The sequence below is a fragment of the Pteropus medius genome, unplaced genomic scaffold, assembly GCF_902729225.1.
Source record: "Pteropus medius unplaced genomic scaffold, Ma_sr-lr_union100, whole genome shotgun sequence".
Taxonomy (NCBI): Eukaryota; Metazoa; Chordata; class Mammalia; order Chiroptera; family Pteropodidae; genus Pteropus; species Pteropus medius.
In genome coordinates, this window is record NW_024354502.1 from 24,292,420 (window position 1) to 24,313,053 (window position 20,634).

At 41.0% G+C, this 20,634-nt stretch overlaps 1 protein-coding gene across 1 annotated transcript in view; it reads right to left on the minus strand.

Moving 5' to 3' along the window:
* Positions 1-295: 295 nt before the first annotated feature.
* Positions 296-20,634, minus strand: part of SDC2 (syndecan 2) — a 103,968-nt gene continuing 83,629 nt past the window's right edge. Inside the window, exons 2-5 of the mRNA XM_039853948.1 lie at positions 14,424-14,535; positions 7,272-7,405; positions 2,518-2,650; positions 296-1,558 (exon numbers count right to left, since the gene is read on the minus strand). Of these exons, the coding sequence (XP_039709882.1) occupies positions 1,395-1,558; positions 2,518-2,650; positions 7,272-7,405; positions 14,424-14,535 (543 nt within the window). The 3' untranslated portion in view covers positions 296-1,394. The remainder of the gene's footprint in view (positions 1,559-2,517; positions 2,651-7,271; positions 7,406-14,423; positions 14,536-20,634) is intronic.

Here is a 20,634-nt window from a genome sequence, read left to right on the forward strand (position 1 = left end):
ACATCTGTCTCAATATTGCCATTAGCTCTCCTATAAAGGTTGCAGACTTCACAATTCCCACCCTGGCACTTTCCCAAGATCTATAGCCCAACACACACAGGACCATACATTCAGAGTTCCTCTGGCCAATTTGGAGTGAATGTGGAACAGCCTCAATGATGAGCTCTTTGGTTTTGATTTACAGGCACTGTGAAACACTCAGAAATCAAACCCATGTCATCCTTGAGAGCAGACGGTCATTAGCAAAGGGGAGATGTACATTTGATCAAAATGTACAAAACTTATAACAGTGACATTTTCAATATTAGGCCACATGATTTATTCAGTAGTTTTTATGTTCCCAAATTACAATTTATGTCTATTCATAAGACTACAAAAGTTACCATTAGAATTGTCTGTGCTTATAAAATACCCACTTTTTTTAACTGTTATATATACTCATTAACACCAGTCTGTGACGAGTTACATAGAATCATAGGCACTTCAAAGGCTTAAAAAGACGTTTACAACTTAAATGCATTTTGAAGAACAAAAACTGATTTTTCCTTAAACCCCTACTCGTACCTTCAAATTGCAAGAAATTAACAAAAACAGTGGCCAAAGGAATCTGCAGCAACTTCTTAAAATACTGTTAGCATCTTTGGGTTTGCTGAGGCTTGTCAGTAACTCACATCAAATCCTCCCAAAAGAAGATCTGATTAGATACATATGACTAAACAGTTTTCTGGTAACAATCCAATTTTACACATTAATTTGCTGTTGCAAATCTGCCTGAAGCTACAGGTAATGAAAAACAAAGCAAGTGTAAAATGGATAGTCTGACACTTAAAAATTTATACAAAGAGGAGGTTAAAGTTTACATATTTGAAAATCACATATACACTAAATTACCATTATCTGAATTATCCAAAGACAAATTGCACCGTAACAGCTACAAAAGGCATAGAGTTTTGTTTTGTTTTCCAGGGACAAGAGAGGAGAGCAGAGGAGAAGAGAGGAACAACAGATAAATTAACAAAGTAAGACCAACTTGGTAAGGTTAATCCGAGACATGCTGATACAAATTAAACAGCTTTTCATCTTTGAACCATTGAATAAAAACAGTCACTTCATATTTGCGCATAAAGGTTTAAACTGATTCCATGAGCGTTGAGAATTTTCATAACATAATATTTTGCCACTGCTATTCACAGAACACGCAGATGTTAAGTTTTAATTTTATGTTGTTCTAAAGAAATACATGAAAAGTTTTAAATACAATGGGATTTTATCATTAAAGTGCCAGAATGGCTCTTTAATGAAAAAAACAAAAACAAAGATCTTCATTATTCTATGCAAAAGCTTTATTTTTAAAAGTTCAGTGATCTCACAAATAGAGACACTAAGTGGGAGTTTCACGCATAAAACTCCTTAGTAGGTGCCTTCTGATAAGCAGCACTGGATGGTTTGCGCTCTCCAAGGTCATAACTTCCTTCATCCTTCTTTCTCATGCGATACACCAACAGCAGGATGAGGAAAATTGCAAAGAGAAAGCCGATAACTCCACCAGCAATGACAGCTGAAACACACCAAAAGGGAGATTACTTTTAGAAAGGATTGAACAGTTGCAGAAATAGCTTTGTCAAACCCAATCTATTTACAACACTTTTATAAAAGGCTTAATTTAACACGTCCTCCCAAAATTTAAAGCTGGATTCGATGAAGCAACCAGGCAATTGTGCAAATCTGACACTCCTCAGAAAGGTACGATACTTTCTTTGATTAGTATTAATAATACCATCCAAAAGCCTAAATAAGAAAAATCTGGCTGTGAGCTCAACTAATTATTCCATACTTTAAAATTTTTTAGTCTTTTCAGTACTCACACTTTAAAGTCTAATTTGCTAATTGCTTTTTCAATAAAAACACAAAACATGATATAACTGACTTAAATTTTATAAGACTAAATAGGAAAAAAGCATGCAAATTTTTTTCTAGACTTGGGAGTTGGGATTATCCTTTCAAGGATTAAGTGTTCTTAAATCTTGCAAATCTTCCCCCTTTAAAATCAAATATTAATACTTTCATCAGGTAAGTTACAATTAGAGAACATCCTTAATATGCCTTAGGTGTTATTTGTGTCAACTGCCTTCCCTCTGAAGAACTTTTCCTTCTCTTAAATTTATTTTAAAGTCAGAATGGCTTGGAATAAGACTGGTTGATTTTCACATTCTCCTACCCGCCGCATCCAGTTGTTCGGGACAAATTCAGATCTTGATTCCGCTCCCCGCCCTCTCCGCCCTCTCCGCCGCCAAAATGGCTGGCCAAGGGGTGGGGTGACCAAGCAGACAGAAAATAGAGACAACACTTCCCTAACTCCTGCCTCTCATTCTGGAATGAGATCCCCCGGCCCCCAGACTGCTTTCATTAGAAAAGTGACATCCAGCAAGCTTTGCCTGCATCTCCAAATCTCACTTAGACAAACACAGAGGCCTATTTAAGGACCCTTTCACCTGACTCCTACACTAGGATACTCACCTGCCAGGACTTCCGTTCTTTTAAAGAGATTGTCTGGGTGCTTCTCAGTATACACATTTGGACCCTCTTCAGCTGGTTCCACTTTTCTTTCTGAGTCAGAGGGGTGAACTTTCTCATCGATTTCTTCAGGTGACTGGTATGGACAAAGGGAAAGATTGTATAGATTTTTGTATACTGTGCTAAAAAGAATAGAAAAGTATATTTCGAAGTTTTTTTTCCAAACAACAAATTTAGGAAATAACTGGAATAATCATCGGTTTGTGTGATGAGGGGTGAGTCCGATGATAAACCCATGTAGTTTATGGTTTTATATAATACCCATCACATGTACAGGCAAGATGGACAGTGAGTTCATAATAAGCCTAAATAACACGGTTAGATTGTTTTAGCTGGCATTTCATAGGATCTCTACTTTCTCGCCACTCCTCTGACTTCAGGCTTCCATTTCTCTCTGTCTGCTTCAACCTAGAAACACTGTCCCAATCCTCCTTACTCCTTCATCTCTTTGCTACACTGGGCGCTGTGACGACAGCTTTCTTTTAAGCGTTCCTTCTAGGTGTTCTCCAGTGGTTCTTCCTGATCCCACCATATGGGGAGCAGGCCCCTACACTTACTCTGTAATCCTCCCCTTTAGTTAGCACTCTTTCACCTTCAGAAAACTCTAAATTGGAGTTTCAGGGGACCTGGGTTCTGCAAGTAGCTCCTGTGTGACCCTGAACAGCCAACCATCTTTATTAGGACTCTAAGCTGTGGCCCAGTTAAGTGACTGATTGCTTTCCGAAGGCCAGAGTTCATCCAATATGGCAGCCTGATACCTGTAGACGGTTAAATAACATAAGAAAAGATCTCACCTCCCTGGGGTGTCTTAAAATCACGGGCATTTCTAGAAAGGACTATAAGCTAGAACAGGTAGATCCATTTGAACTCCAGAGTATGTAAGGTCAATGGGTTCTGGCCTCAGTGAATAGAGCACTAAGTTTTCACTGAAGACAGTATGTAATAAAGAGTGATACAGTGTCTTACCTTCCCAAGTTGCAGGAAACCCTGTACTCACTGAAACCTCAACATGCTGTGACTTTCAAAAAGCAGAGGCCATGGAAAAATTATCATTTCACAGCTGTACAGATGTCGCCCAAATTCTACTATCCTCTTGCATTATTGTGAGAGAAAATATGAAAGGTCTTCCCAGACCTTAATGCACCAAAGTAAAGCAGAAGAGGGAAGCTTAGTGGTAGTATTTATTCTGCTTGAGTTTTCTCCATTCTTCTCATGGAAATCCCATCACTAATTGGCTGCCTGACAGAAGGACAGACAACTCAACAGATAAGAGAATGGATTATCTGGGTACTAATCAGAAACCTTTTCATTGCTTGTTAGCGCTGCTACTACAGGTTAGGAAAGGGAAGAGAAAACTCAAAAAGGTGGATTCCCAGGTTTGTGGCTAGGGAAGGAGGTAAGCGCATTCTGGAGGCAAGTGAAATGGACACACAGTACCTACTATGATATTAGAGACTGAGTTCAACTTAACTACCGCTCTTACGATGAAGTGATTCCCCCTCAGGTTTTTTGAGTCCCTAAAATCATTTGAGAGAGGTTACACTTCAGTTCCCCCTAACTCAGCTTCCAATCTAGCAGCCAAGAAGCAGCTTGCATCCCACGGGTCTGAGTGTGGAGACAAGAGGTCTCTAAGAGCTGGGGTCACTGTGCACTCAGAGGAATGGTCCATCAGTGCACAGCCTCCGGGTGCTCTGGATGGAACATTCATTCTTTAAACTGGAAAGTTTTATTGTATGGAAGCAGGGGCCTGACTAAGAAGAATTCTTTCCAGAGTAGAGAACGAATCTGAAATATCTTAACTCTAGTATATATGTGCAAAATGAAAGTACAAAAAGGCAGCAGAGATGATTAAATGAAGCCAATTAAAGACCTGTCACATCCATGTCTAGTTGTTTAAATGCCATGAGAATGTAATGGAAGTAAAAAATTAAGAGCAATGCTCTGCATGAACAAATAACTGTCCTTTTTATTTTTTTGTCACATAAATTTATAACAAACTAGATAGACTATCTATAACGGTGACATTAATGCCACTTTGAGACCCATTCAAAAGTAAAGTCTACATTAATGGTATCCTAGAGGCAATGTTTAATTTAGCTGTGCCATGTAACTACAAAATAGGAAATTTAATCACTATTATTAATATTCATTATCAATATTATCTATTATCAGTACTTAGAACAGTATTTGACACATAACGAGTAACACTCAAATCTCCTATGAATGAATGAAATTTTATTATGACATTGAACACAAATGATACTAGGAATATAAATATATTAAAATGTTTGGAGATCTTAAATTTCCTTAAAGCCATTTTAAAAAACTTAACTCAATTTTTAATCCATTGCTATGAACTGACCAAAACTCTACATCAGATTAGGTTTGGTTTAGGATACTACTTTTTATCACTGAAAGCCAAAACTGTTACCTCTAGCAAGTGAGCCCAAATGGTCACTGACTTCAAGAGATTCAGTCGTGACAAACAGTCAAATAAAAATGTGGTAAAGCCAAATGCATCTTCAGCAGCCATACTGGATAATTACGGCCATATGCTCGGAGGTGGTCGGCCATCCTACCATCAAATGCACCTGTTACTTTTCATGTGTCTCCTCGCCCTTCTTTCTTTCATTCATTCAACTTGATACATTTATGGAGCAGCTACCATGCGTGGACTGGCACATGCCACGTATGTCTGCCTCTATGCTCACAGAGCTTCTTCTTTCTTCCTATCACCTGGCCTGTGAAGTCAGTCAGCTACTAACAGTTAACTGACCCTTCTTACTCCTACAGAGAATACTCCAGTCTGGAGAGGGTTGACCTGGCTTCTGCATATCTGCAGACACCCATCCAGCTGAGTCATTCACCATTCTCTTCACAGACACTGGGAGGACAGAGGAAGGAGGACGGTGGTGGGGGAGAGTTGTGGGGGAGGGCACTGGAGGACAAAGACACTCTAGTGAGATCACAAAAATGAAAGGCAGGAAGCCTGCCTGTGTTCCTGCCCGCAGAGAGGCACGTCTTACTCCAGAGAATGCCTGTCACTACCTTCATGACACAACCTTCCACATCCTATCTGCTACTGAAGCTTAGCAGCACCTCATTTATAACCATAGATGGGTGAGCTCCAAAAAGAGACACTTTTGTTTCTTAGTTTCTGTAAGCAGCATGCTCCCCTGGACTGTCTACAAAGTCTACCACTAAAGTTATTACACACGCTCATCTGGAAGTTGTCTTGGTCTCAAGTGCTCTAACCAAACTCAGTTAAGGTTCACAGAGTGTTCACCAGGTCATAGGGGCCACATTACCCACCCTCATATTTAATTTCCTCAATGATCCATGAGGAGTGGGCTCAGAGAAGCTCAGAAACTTGATCAGATACAGGGTTTGAGTAACTTAGGCCTTCTTCAGACTTTTAATATTCATTTTACAGCTTATACAGCTTACCTAGTAGTGGGTGGTCAGCTAATTGGCATATAATGTTAGGGCCAAAATCACATGTCTCATGGGTTTCATAAGCTAGTAGTTTTGCTCTAAGGCCAAAAGCATTATTTCTTACTAAGTCAGCTCTCAAAATGAATATAGAGAGATGTACTCAGATTCATCATTATCATTGAAAGAGGTCAGAGTTCATATACCACTGATGGTGGGCAGTAGAGACTTTAAGAAAAACATATTGTGACCAGTATCTGGAATCTCCTCATTCCATAACCTATTTCATCTGAAGTTCACAATGGTTTTAACTCAGAACAAATTCTTTAAGAAATGAAAACAAATTTTCTCGGCTTGAGCAAAATAAATGGAAAAGGTTTTTCCTCTTAACTTGTCTGTGTGTTCCTTAAGAAGGAGCACCCTTATAGATGTCTAACTAATGTACTGTATACTTGAACCTAACTTAAATAATTTTTTTTTTTTAAAAAGGAGCGCTCTGTAAAGAATATTCATATATAAGCTAGGCCTGAATGATAAAAGTGGTACGTAGAATGAGCTGCAAAGCCATGAAAAGACACGGGGGAACCTCAAATGCATATCACTAGATGAATGAAGCCAGTGTGAAAAGCTATACATTGTATGATTCCAACTATATGATGTTCTGGAAAAGGTACTACTGTGGAGACAGCAAAAAGATCAGTGGTTGCCAGGGGCTCAGAGGACACAAGGGAGGGATGAATGGACAGAGCAGAGAAGACTTTTAGGAAGTAAAACTGTTCTGTATGATTCCATAATGATGGGTACATTATACGTTCATTATACGTTCATTACACGTTCGTCAGAACCCACAGAATGACAACACCAGGAGTGAACCCTAACATAAACTATGGACTTTAGGTGATAACGACATGTCAATGTAGGTTCTTTGATTATAACAAATGTACCACTCTGGTGCAGGGTGTTGATATCGGGGGAGGCTGTGCATATGTGGGGGCAGGGATATACGGGAACTCTCTGTACTTTCCACTCAATTTTGCTATGAATCTGAAACTGCTCTAAAAAACAAAGTCTATTTAACACACAAAAAAGTAGGTGGGTAAATGTCAAAACATCAAGACTAAGTAACAGCCATTTAAATAATATAATGAAAAAAACATTTGTCCTCATATATTGTTAAATGAGGCTTCTTAAAAGAACCATTCTTGGATAATTAAATAAAGGAACATTTATAGTAACCTGGTAATGAGATGAAAAACAAAACACACCTTTGTCTGAGCAGGTACCTTGTTCTGTATCTTCAGCGTCGTGGTTTCTGCTTTTGGAACAGCACTAGTGAACGGCATCTTTGGAAGTGGTCGAGATGTTGTCAGCTCAGGACTCTCTACATCCTCATCAGCTCCTGAAAAAGGAAGCAAAGATGAGCTGAGTACATGAATCACATTTCCACATTATCAGACAACACTGTCTAAGGCTGACACTGACAGAGCCATGTTCTTTCAAAATATCTGCTAATCAAGAATTCAGTGGTGTAGGCGTAAAAAAATAAAAAATAAGGGATTGTAAGCTGACAAGGTCCTTGCAATCTGTGAGGTTGACCAAGGGTTGCCTTGCCTAAAATAATTTAATTAATTAATTAATTAATTAATTAATTAAAAAAAAGAATTCGGCAGTCTTCATTGAAATGAAGAAGTAATTTCGAAGTGGATATGTGGGTAGCATGGCAATTTTTAAAAATACTTTTACTGTCTTGAACACTCTGAAGTAGCCCTTCTTTCACCTGCAGTGATCAGTCTCTCCTGCTCAATGAGATTTCTTCCCTTCTACATGCTACAGTTTCTATTTTAAAACATGAAACAAGGAAAAAAGGAAGACTCTCCCACAGCTGACCCCATCTCTGATGGAGCTGCTGCTCCCCTTTTCCAGTGCCGCTGTGGGTTCTCACTGGCTCATTTCCTCACCATCTACTCTAGTCTCTGCTCTACTCTCTCTCGTCAGATTTTCCCTGTCGTCACACTACTGGTACCATTTTGTTAAGTGGGTGCACAATGTCCTTCATATTGCTAGATCCGATGGCATTTTCTAGAGTGGTCCTCATCTGTGGAACCTCCCTGCACCACTGGACACTTGTCAACCATTATCTCCTTCTTGATACACTGTCTGGATTTCTATGACTCAGACTGCATGGTTTTCCCCTCATCTCTCTGGCTATTTCTCAATCTTCTTTGCAGGATCATTCTCTTCTACCTGGACACAAAATATCAAGAATTCCTTAAGATTCAGCCCTAGGCTTCTTCTTACTCTACATTTTTTATCTTACGCACGAACGTGGCTTCGATTACCACCTATATACAAATGAAACCTAAGCTTATATATTAGTTTATACCACTCCTCGGAAATTCAGACCTATATATCCACTGGCCTACTTGACATTTTCACTCGAATGACTCCAAGGTACTATACGTCTCTACCATGTCCCAAATAGAAATCATCATTGCCCTCCCTCCCCCGGTAAGCCTGATGTTACCCCGCACTAAATGGATCCCTCCATTTCCTATAAACCACAACCCTGACATCCTCTTCCTTACTGCCATCAAACCCATCACCCAGTTCTCTCGATTGTACCTTCTTAACACCTCTCCACTCTAACATCTTTCTACAGTTCCAGGGCCACCGCCCCGACCCAGGCCACTGTAGTCCTTCCGTGCACCAACATAACTACCCTCTTCCCAAGAGCCTTTCAGCCCACTGTCCACAAACTGGCTGTGACCCCATCATCTTCCTGCTTAAAACTATGACAATGGCTCTCTACTGCTTTTCAGATAGAAAATGCCTAAAGCCCACCCTTGCCTACCTTTCCAGCTTCCTTGAGCAACGTTTTCCCTGTCGTCCCCTATGGTCCAGCCGTGGTCCCCTCATCTTGTGCCAGAAGGCAAGCCTTGTTAATTCCTCACCTCTGGACCTCAGCGCAAAAGTCATTCCTCAGGAAAGGCCTGCCTTCCACATGAAGTCAGAGTCTTCTGTTAAATGCATTTTTAGAACCACCTTTCTTACCCTAATTGCATTTATCACAAGTTTGTAATTATGCATTTATCTGTATAACTATTGAATAAAGTCTCTGCTACTGGACTGGAGGCTCTATAAGGCCAAGGGATTGCATCTGGTCTGTTCCCCGAGTGCCTAACAGAGTCCCTAGCACATGCAGGCTCTGATCCAGTATTTGTTCAACAAGTGACTAACCACCAACGGCCATCTGGGCACTTTTTTTTTTTTTTACCTTTAACCACAATAACATTTGAGAATTTCTGATATTCAAATATGACATTCTTTTAAAGTTTATCATTTGTCAAATTTGTAGCAACTCAAATAAACTCAAACTCTATAACTCAACTATCCTGTTTCCTCAGACAGGAACAAGGGATGAAATACCTCCAAATTCCTCCTCACAGAATCATGTAAATGACGTAAGTGGTTTGAAAAGTAAGAGCTAACATGCTGGAAACAGTACAATAGCTATGACTACAGTTCATTTTTTAATATTTTAATAATCAACTGTCTCTTTTAATTTCAGCATGTACACTCATTATACAGAGAAGAAAGGGCAGGGTAAATATTGGAATAAATATGGGATTTGGCATTAACAAACAAACTAACAAACTTAGTACTGGTTCTGGCATTTATTAGCTCTGTGATCTAAGGCAAGCAATGTTTGAGTCTTAGTTTCTTCATCTGTAAAATGGGGAAAACAATAACTAACTCCCAGAGGTGCAAATGTGATATATATTTGAAAACATTCTTTACACGTTATGTAAATATGTCATTAATAATGATGGCTCCAGAAATACAGTGCTCTTTTCTATCAGCTTACTTAGTTTTCCTTCAAACTTTTACATATAATATGCTTGATTTGCTCCTACGATGAATCATTTTCTTACAAAAAAAATTTCAACGAGAAATAAAAAAATTTCCCATTAAGGGCTTTCAAGAGCCCCTTGGTTCACAATAGTTCCAAACATGAATCACCAAACTAGGGCTGTGGAGAATCTGCTGAGAGAGAGAGAGATTCTATAAAGGAAAAAATTCCCTGAAGCCAGTGCTCCTGAAGTTAGAGACAGAGGAGTGGGTCTGCCTGCCGCAGGCAGCTCTTCGGCCATATTTATTACCTTTAGCAAAAAGACTGGCCCTCTTGCCCAAACCAGAAACCCGGGAGCCCCACTGACCACATTTCCCTCATCCTTGACTTTCAGCTCTACCGTCCTCTCTGCCTGAGACATCCGGGCTACCCCGGAGCCCAGAGCCTGCTTCCATCTGGGAAACTCCTGCTGACACTATCTTGGCCAGACCAGCATCTTCATCGTGGAGCTGTTTCTTTCTCTATATTCTCACTGTTCACTGAATCTCTTCTTTTTTTAGAAAATAGCATTTTCTTCTACTTATAAAAAGACTACATGTCAACAAAAAAAAAAAAGAATACATTTTCACGGATGAAATTTCAAAACATGTAAATACAGAAAGGAATAAATAAAATTATTCTATGATCAGAGAAAGCATTGTTAAGATTTTTATTTACTGATATTGATGTGTTCCTAGCACCTGGAATGGTATCTGTTCTCCCATGTGGTAGGTGTTTATAAAAACTTATTGAATAAATGAACAAACATCTTCTGTATCTTCTCATCTTCTCAGTTTTTCATTTCTGACACAATAGCTCCACTCTCTGAGGACTCTCCTGAGCTCTCGGAGTGTTCCTTTTTAATAGTACTCTCTTCTAGTTTCACCATGAAAACATCGTCCTATCTCTCCAAATGTAATACATTTTTTCCTGTAAGTTCTCTTCTCTCTGTTTCTGTCCTCTCTCCATTTTGGAGTGTGGGGAGGTCTCTACTTTTTTTTTTTTTTACAAATTTTTCCATAAATGCCTGGGGAGCCTTGGTAGTCTTCTCACCACCAAATGGGAAACAACAAAAAGCTGACCGGAAGCTCAGAGCACGCAGGAGAGGTCTGGCGAATGTGGATGTCATCAGCTAAGACGGAGCTGTGTGTGTGGCTGGCAAGCTCCCAATGCCAGTATTACGGAGTTGTTTCCTTTGAGTTGATCCAGTTACCCAGAGAGGGTAAAGGCCAGAACTGACTGGGAGAAGGAAACTGGGAATAGCTCAGCATTAAATAACTCAGTCCAAGAACTTGCTCTCCCTGTTTTCAATTTGGTACCTCCAGCCCCATCTGTGCCTGGTACACTTCCAGCCCAAAGACCCTCTGTTTTATCCTCTCCAGATAATAAGCCTCCAGTTTTCTTCTTAGATTGGGAGCATGAGTCCCTCTGCTGCATTATGGTGGGAAGAAATCAGGGAATGTACTTGCTTTTAAAATAGACTTTCAACCAATCATCCTGAGTTTAGTAGCACTTTCACCTTCCGCCTAGGGCCACCAGTTCCTGGGCCTCAAGGGGACTCTGCTGTGTTCAGTGGGCTGCTTCTTGGCTCCCTGCCCCTACCGCCACTGCTGGCTAACTCAGCTTATCTGTCAAGTCTCTTACCACTACCCAATCTGCTTCCCAGCTTTAAAACCATGGTGGCCTTTGTCTCCTCTATTACAAAGGCCCAGATCCTTTATTGTCAGTGTAGATGGGCATTGAAAGGCATGTATGTTCAATACACCATCTTGAACCAGGGCCATTTAACCATTTAACACCTAAATGTTTGATGTATAGCACTTTCCTACGTTATGTCACCCATGACATGCTGTTACAATTATTTTTTCTCATTTCTATATTTCTGTCGTCAGACTCTTGGTTCCTTGAGGACAGGGACCAAGTCTTTCTTATCCCTGTGTCCCAAGAACATGGCATAGTATCTGGCACACAGCAAATGCCTTTGAAATGTTTAAGTGAATGGCTGAAGTTTTCACATTCGCAAATGCCTATTTTAGTACACATGCATAGCTCGGCCCCATCTCCTCATGTGGGAAGTATCCCCTGGAACTTCAGCCACTTTTTTCCAGTCCATTTGCTTTCCCACTGGATAACTTGATAGAAGTGAAGACGAAGGTAACACTGGCCAACGCCCTAAGGTAGCCCAGTTTCCAGCTGAGACTGGCCATCATCGAGGCAGGGTCTCCTAATTCCAGAGTGGGGTTTTATGACACACAGAGGCAGCGCAGCAAAGCAGTGGTTGAGAACACACTCTCCAGTCCACCTCCCTGCTCTCCATCACAGCTCCATTACTTTCCAGCAGCGTGATCTGAGGCAAGCTACGTAATCTCTCTGTGCCTCAGGTTTTTTCACGTGAAAAATGGAGACAGTAATAGAGCTGTCCTTATACAAATGTTAAAAGGATAGGAACAGCACCTGACACACAGTAAGTGCTTTGCAGACTTTAGCTACAACTTCTACTACCTTTAAGCTGAAAATTAACATCCTCTGTGCAGTGCAAGGAGCTTTCCAAGGTCCCGAATGATGCACTTCTTTGCAACAATGATCTGCCCAAGGCTGGAGCCAAGGCAGCCGTAATGGCAGCATACATTTAAGCCCCAGCTTAATCCATCTGGTGACTGGGTTTAGGATTTCGACTGACCCACTCCAAACCCTTTTCATCTGGATGGGAGGAGAGGAGATCGGCAAAGGGACAGGACTATGTACCTTCTTTCTCATAATAAACTTAAGGACATTCTTGGCAGAAATCAGCAAAATGGTTTGGACAATAGCTACAGGTCTCTAACAACTCTTAGATTCTAAGACCTGTGAAATGGGGACAAAAAAGTATCCATATTTATTATGTCTTGGGACATTTTGAAGAAGACTGTTACAAAGCACTTTTGAGGTGCTAAAGAAAAAAAAGAGGTGCCATGAGTGAAATATATTAATAGAGTTGTGGGCTATGGAGAACCAGTCTTTTCACACTCAATCTGCATGTGTGATATATATCACTCTCCCAAGAATAACTAGGGCTATTTTTGCATTAGGATTGTACTGTAAGCTCACCGTTACTAGGTCAGCCACCACCTCTCTTGTTTTTCTCAGACTTGCCATTTTCTAACTTAAAGCACTCACTCTCATATAGCCAGATCTCTACCAAAGATACAGTGGATTTTTATTTGTTCTGGGTCACTCTGAAGCCCAGGACAACCTGTCAGACATCTATGTTGAGCATAACTATTACCATTTATTGAATCTACAATGAAAATTCAAAGCAAGAAATGTCCTGGATAAGACTTCCTTAGCAGGCTGCTAATCAAATTCCTGACTTAGTCATTAATTAAATATACGCACAAACTCTTCCTCTTTCTCAGCTTCTTGGGGGCCATACCTGGCATAGGTGAAACGTTTACCAGGTATGGTAGAATGCAAAAACAGCCAGAATCGTTTATTTCCCCGTATCCACATCTTCCACAATGCGATTTTGTAGCTCCTTTCATTAAGAAGTGAGCTAGCTTTATGACTTCCTTCGACCAATAACATGTGGTAGTGATGCTATGCTAGTTCTAAGCCTAGGCTTTAGGAGGCTCTGTACACTTCTGCTCTCTTGAGATCTCTGCCTTCTCCTTGAGAACAATGGCTGGCCTACTGGAGGATGAGAGACCGTGTGGACCAAAACCAAGTCTGCCCAGCTGTCCCAGAGCTATGACAGAGCCCAGCAAAGATCAGCAAAGCTGCATATCCTACCTGCGGCTGACAACCGACGTGTGTGGGAGCCCAGCCTAAACTGCCGACCCATAGAATAATGAGCTAAATAAATGACTGGTTTTTTTTTTAGCCACTATGTTTTGGGATGGTTTATTATACATCATTATTGAGACAACAGACAACTGATACACCAGGAGAGTTGAGAATATCCCTGTACAATCATTTTACTCGACTGCTACATTCTCCTTCCCATTTTTGAGCAATACACTAGGAGCAAGAAAGTATAACTCTTCTTGGTCTCATTGATAATCCTTAATATAGGGTTGGCAGTTTTATAAAACTGGTGTTTGAGGGATTATTTAAGGATGATTTCCATGACATCACTGAGAAAGGCTTAATAATAAAGTTAAAAGCTAATATTGACAGAACATCGACTACATGCCAAGCAGCAAACTCCAAGAGCTATAGATGTGTCAACCCCTTTAATCTTCACAACATGCCTATGTGGTAGAAGCTTCCATTCTATAACTGAGGAGATGGAGGTTCAGCCAAATTAAATACTCTCTATGATCTCATGGCTTAGGTGACGGAGAGCAGAATTCACACCCAGGCACTCTGACTCCAAAGGGCACGCTGTTAACCACTATGCACCTGCCTGTGTCCCTGAAGTAAGTCCTAGGAGGGGTAAGTGTGGTGGTGGTGGGGATGGGGGGGAGAAGGGAGAGAGGGAGAGAAGGAGAGAAGGAGAGAGGGAACAAGCATGTAGAATGGAGGCGAGTGTGAAAGCAGCCAGACCTACCCGAGCCTGACGCAGAGGCATAGTCATCATCATCAATAGGATATACTCCTGAAGCATCTTCAATGGAGCTGTTGTCCAGGTACATGTCTTTATCAGACGTCAGCTCTGCCCTCTGGGAAAGGAAAGAGAAGGGATTCAGGATGGAGAGATTAAGAAACATGTTTATTTGTCTCACTGTTCAGGTTTACACTACGGTGACCACCCTTCCCTCTCCTCCATTCCTCTGAACTCCCATCTCCGGCCCCACCCCTCCTCAGATGTGCAGGAAGGGCTGACCGCACATGAACGCCTGAAAGAAGACTACGTAGCCTGATCCAGCAGAATTAGGGTGGCTCAGAGACCTAGCACCTATCATACACTTACTCTGTCTGAATTTCAGTGGTCCCAGTGGTAGTTTTAAGCCATCTCAGGCATTCTCTTTATCACAAAGTCACTGTGAAGCTCCCTGCCTGGGAAAACTACAAAACATTGAAATCATTTAAGACTTTATTGGGTCTGTATATAAAGAAATGACGGCGCTGAGGCTAAATCCTTACCATCAACACCCACCAGATGTTTGCAGGCCTGGTCATGCTCAGAGCTTTGGTCATGCTCATCACTGCAGCCAAGAGCTCCCAGCCACCAGGCAGCCCAGGGCTTCTGCCACAGCCCGGATCCATGCACAGGCCAGGCATGGCGCCCTGCAAGGGGCAGTGCCTGCTAGGCTCAACTGACAAAAGCGAAAGCCCACTGTGAGCCTGCTTCTAGGGCTCATTGGCTTAGCAGGGTCTTAATGACAAATGCAGATAAACCCGCACAAGCACTTTTGATAGTACTGGTGAGAGCAAATCACACGCTCCTGTACATTGAGAGGGATCATTCACTAAGTATACCAGTTCCACAGCTTCTTAGCACTTCAATAAGAGTTTTAGTATTAAAATTCAACCTAATCCTGCCAGAAGAGTAACACATATGAATTGAAGGTAAAGTAGACTACAATTTTTTTTCAAATGGTTTCAGTAAATTGATATTTTACCACTAATATCTCATGAAAGCCCAGAAACAAATAAATCAGACTCCGAGATTCTAAACAATATTTGTGTTTGGAAACAGGCAACAGTCATTATTGTCCTATTTTTAAAATTCAAATGGAATGTTTGTTCCTAATAAGAATTATAAAAAAAAAAAAAAAAAACATTTCCCTCCCTACATTGGCTTTCATTAGATTTCCTCTTAAAAATAAAACTTTCTGTTCCAGCAGTTGCTGTGACTGAAGCCAGCCTATGAGGACAGACGGGTCCAGCCCTCATAACAGTACCACTTTATTCTCTCAAGTTTCAGTTGCTGGCTAGAGAGGCTGAAGTATTTTAAACCTGAGCCCACATTCTCCACCAGGCTTCAGTGTCAACTCACAGGAAAGCATGGGAACCCATTTTCTCTGGGCTACCACACCGGCACATTCTGAGAACTGAAACCTGAGGGGCTGATTCTCCAGTGGGCTGGCTTGCAGGCATTGAATGACCACCTGGAGCCAAGAGCGTGCTGGAATTCTTCTGCTAGAATGGTCAGAGTTAACTTTGTCATCTGAGGCCATCGTGCATTATACTGGTTTCCAAGGCTAGCACCATTCCAGGCTGCAGTTCCCAAAGCTTGTGAACTGTATCAAGAGCCCTGCATTCCATAGCTCTACAATCAATTTAACTGACCCCTATTAGACTCATAGCTCCTTTGAAGGCAAGGACTGTGCCTCAATTCATCATTTATCCAACCTAACTCACCACAGTCACAGTATCTGGCTGTAGTAGGTGCTCAGTTAATGCCGCTTGGACTGTATGTGGTCCCGCCTAAAAGCAATTCTCGGTCCTGCTTGTATGATCTTTTGTCCTATGAACTTCATCTGGACGACCCTCTTTTTCTCTAAAATCCTGTCTACTCCAAAACAGGCTCTGATTTCTCCAGTCCATATATGTTCCCTAGTGACAAACTACTATTTTGGATTTTGTAGCATATGAACCATGTAAGACATAAACTGTCACAGTAATTTTTAACTGTTTCATGTGTATTTCTCTTGTCCCTTGGCCGAAAACAACTCACTGAAGGCAGGTCTTCAATGACCGGTGTGTACTCCCTGTCCCTCTAGGTGCACAGATGCTAAATAAGTATTTGTTGACTGAGATTACCTAAAACAAACTAGCCTTTGACGTAGCTTTCAGAGTTAATCCATGTCACATGACCTCCGGGATTCCTACAGTTAAAATCTCCCAATTCTATGCCTGAGAGATCATCTGCCCATACATTTTGCATTGCATCCACTTAAATAACCTAGAATCTTAAAAGCAGATAACAGAAACTCCATTTACATATTAGAAACACACTTCCCTTTTCTTAACATTTCTTGAATGACTTTCATTTTCCTCTTGACTCTGTCAAAGAAGTTTGATGTGGAATGGGTAACATCGAGATATTTAATCCTTGTGTGTAAATTAAATTTTTTTTCATTAGGTTACCCAGTTGTCTGGACTGATACATGTGTCAAACTAACAGGCAGATGGGCCAGAAACATCTCCCAGAGATTCTGGCCACCTCACAGTTCAGTCACAATGGGTAGCCTGACAAGCACCCAACTTCCCCAGGACAGCCACCTCCTTACCAGGAGCTGTCAGGCCTGAATACAAGTCTTGGGGTGGAGGTCAGGGCATGTCTAGAGAAGCTGGCTTGCTTTTGACCACTCTGGGTTTGCAGGGCTCCAGGGTGGTCCGGGGACTGACAGGATGTTTAACGTGCTTAAAAGCAGCTAAAAGTATTTGTTCCTCCATCACCCAGGGTGGTGCAACTAATTTCACGTTAAACTCACTGTCATCTCCTGCTCTGTCAGGGGCACCAAGCACACAGAAGGAATTACCGAGACCCTTCCAGAGAATCCAATTTAATAACAAGCAGGACCTTTTCACTCTGAAGCAGATGCTCAAAGAATACCTCTGCTGTCTACTTTAAACAAAAATGATCTTTCCAAATGTGACAAATTCCTTTTGTGAAGGCTCCACACTGTGCTGAAAGGATTTTTGCAGTTAACATGCCTGGAGAGGGAAATGAATCATGGAGCAACATTCCCTTGGGACAAGATGTGCATCTCTCAAAAGCTATGAAAAGGGTTGACTCAAGACAACTGCTTTTACACCTAGCCAAATGTGGTCTGCCTCATAAAGCAGGACACGCTCTGAACACTCTCTTGCTCAATGAGATAGAGCGCTGGGAGACAATAACCAGGAGGAAATGCTCAGAGGAACAGCCCAGAGTGCAGAACTGCAGCCTGACTATAGGATTTTGTAACGAGGTTGCTTAACTTGAGACTGACCATTCTGTGAGGCAATGTCAATACTGCTGGCTAACAGGGCTCAGAGTACAAGCTGGAAGAAAACAAAGACCTTGCCCCTCTTGGCTGATGCAAATGTGCATACAGGAGAGCAAAGGCAAGTTGTAGAAAACTAGTAGGGACAATGAGGAGGAAAATCGACTGTAGACCAAGATAGAGGTTCCTGTTTTATGCCACATTTGGCTGAGGAAACTGAAGCACTAAATTGCCTCCACAGACAAGGCAGTTCTTCCCAGAGGAGGATGCACTCTGACTAAGTTTTGTATCTCCACAATGTCCAGAAGGAAGGCAAAATCCATATTTGTCTCCTAACTCCATCCCCCCTTCTCCAGCCCCCAAACTGAAGCATTGGGCCTTGACTCAATGGCCTCCTTGACTATGGCCTCCTTGTTTAGCCACTGCTCAAGTCTTTGCCTCTGCAGAGGAACCATTCCCAGGACCACATCACTCCCCTGCATCACTTAGAGGATGAAATAAAAACTCCTTAGCTTGAAAGTTCGTTTACCATATTGGCCTCACTTGCAATTCCAGAGTCAGCTGCTGCTACTTCTACCCAAACCCCCAGCTCCGTGACCAAAAACCCCAGAGACCTGGTGACACCAATTTTCTTTATATAAAACCCCTCTAAGAGGAAATATACCCCTTTAAAGATATAAAGTTGAGGAAAGCAATGGTGATCTAGATCTTAATACTTGAGGATGATTAAAAAACTAGTATTTTGATAAAATGATTCAGCCCAAATGCAGATGGTATTTGTAATAAATAGGAAGAGAAAATGTTAATTGGCTGCATAGAGGACCATCAAGTGCACCAATCTTGGTTTCAGTAAGAAAGATCACAAACCTGTCCATTTTCTCAGCAAAGAAAAATTGTGGAATAGCAAATAAACACATCTAATCGTTGGATTTATCTCATGTAGGTAAAGCCTACACTGAACAACTATCATGTTTCAACCTGCCATTGTGGAAATATGTTATTTAGAAATCCCAGGGCCTTATCTACTAGATGAATGACCTCTAAATGCCTTAAAATAGTGCAACCAATAAGATAATTAAGCTCAAAGTAGGAGGCGCTAAATTCACTTTATGGTTTAAACTTAGGTTATAAACAAAGTCAGAGAGTAGAAAAACCTAACGTTTCATTACCACCCACCCAGACCAAACCTTCAGAAAATTAGCCTTTGGATATAAAAGTAAAATATTCACGTGGTCTGATATTACATTCTGTATCACATCACAGAAACACCTAGATGATGCCTCTTAGTTTTAGGATAAAGGCACATCCAGTTCTGATTTAGCATCGAATATATAATAACTTTTACAGTGATTACAAAGTGCCAAACTGGCTGTAACTTTAGCTTATCTTTCCAGACGCAACTTGATAAACTATTTAATTACTAGCTAATGCACATATTAAATGAAATAAAAATTTCTCCCACACAGTTGCTCAGAGATGATATACTTGCCCTTAAAATGAACTTGCCAATTTTGTCCTAGGTACAGCTCAATGAAACACAGAACCTTAGAGCTTGACCGGGCATCACAAGCAGCAAGATCATCTATTTTTTTTTTTACAAGTGAAGAGAGAGAACAGTGGCAAATTAGCTCAAAATCATACAGTCTAGTTGTTGGCCAAAAAGAAGCTTAAAACTTTTGACACCTAATTCTGGGCTCTTTATGTTGCACTGTAATGCCTCACGACATGAAGATATCAGAGCTGTTCAGCCTGGGGCTGACAAAGGATTAGCTGTAGCTAACGGTTAAATATTTCTTATGTGCCAGGCATGTCATGCCAAGCGTTCTATAAGCACCGACACATTTAATCATCTCAACAATCTCCACTGCAGACCAAGGAGCTGAGGCATCCCCAGACACAAACGGCTCAGAAGTGGGGCAGGGCTTCCCACTCAGGTCTGGACTGTAACCTGTGCACTCAAAGTGTTGGCTGTGCTGTGCCTACTTCTCCCTCCTCCTTTTGCTTGTGATGCGCACAGAATCATAATCAAGGCCCTGAGAAGAACTGCAAAGGTCATGCTGAACTCTGCTTGATCCAGCACATCCAAACTCTGGCCATGGAAATTCTCCCCTTAAAATATCTATTTAATGCTTTTTAGAACTAGCATTCTTGGCATCATAGTCGGGAAAAATCTGTGTTAAGAGTTCTAGCTTAACAGTTTCTTCTCTGCCTAACGTCCTGTAAGTTTCCCATATGGAGAAGCTCTGGAGCCACATACAGCAAATGCCATTCATTTAGTTTTAGTAATACCTTCATCTCTATCAGCTGTCCTATCCGAATCAAAGATGTAACTAAAGGAAAAAGCCCTGTGTTTATCACTGGAGAAACATACTGTTGTCCTTGAATATGTGAGATGACTAAGTTGTATAAGTTTATAAGCAAATATTATTGTATTTACAAATACTTATTTTTAGGGTTTGTTTACAGACAACACTTGGTACCTAATCATGCCCCAGGCTTACTCCACCATCCTGTATATAATTACAAAAGCCAAGGTCAAAGATGAGGTCACCCCTGGAAGTATAATATTAAATCCCTCCTTAAGAAAGGTCTTTAACTCAGAATTGCTTCAAACATCTACACTAGTCCTTAATTAATTACATAAAAAACTCAAGTCTTTTACTTTAAGAAATACTTCAGCATACCTTCCACTGAGTGGTGAATGAATTTAAACTATTTATTGGTGCATATTAGGAAAATAAACCCAATTCTGAAAAAAAAAAAAATCAGGTCATATGAAGGTAGAGTCACATTTGGGTGTGAAGTGTGAGGTCAAAGGATGATTGGGCTGCTCATAAAAATGTAAAATTAAAAGAAAAATCAAAAGAATTTTAAAAAGTCAAA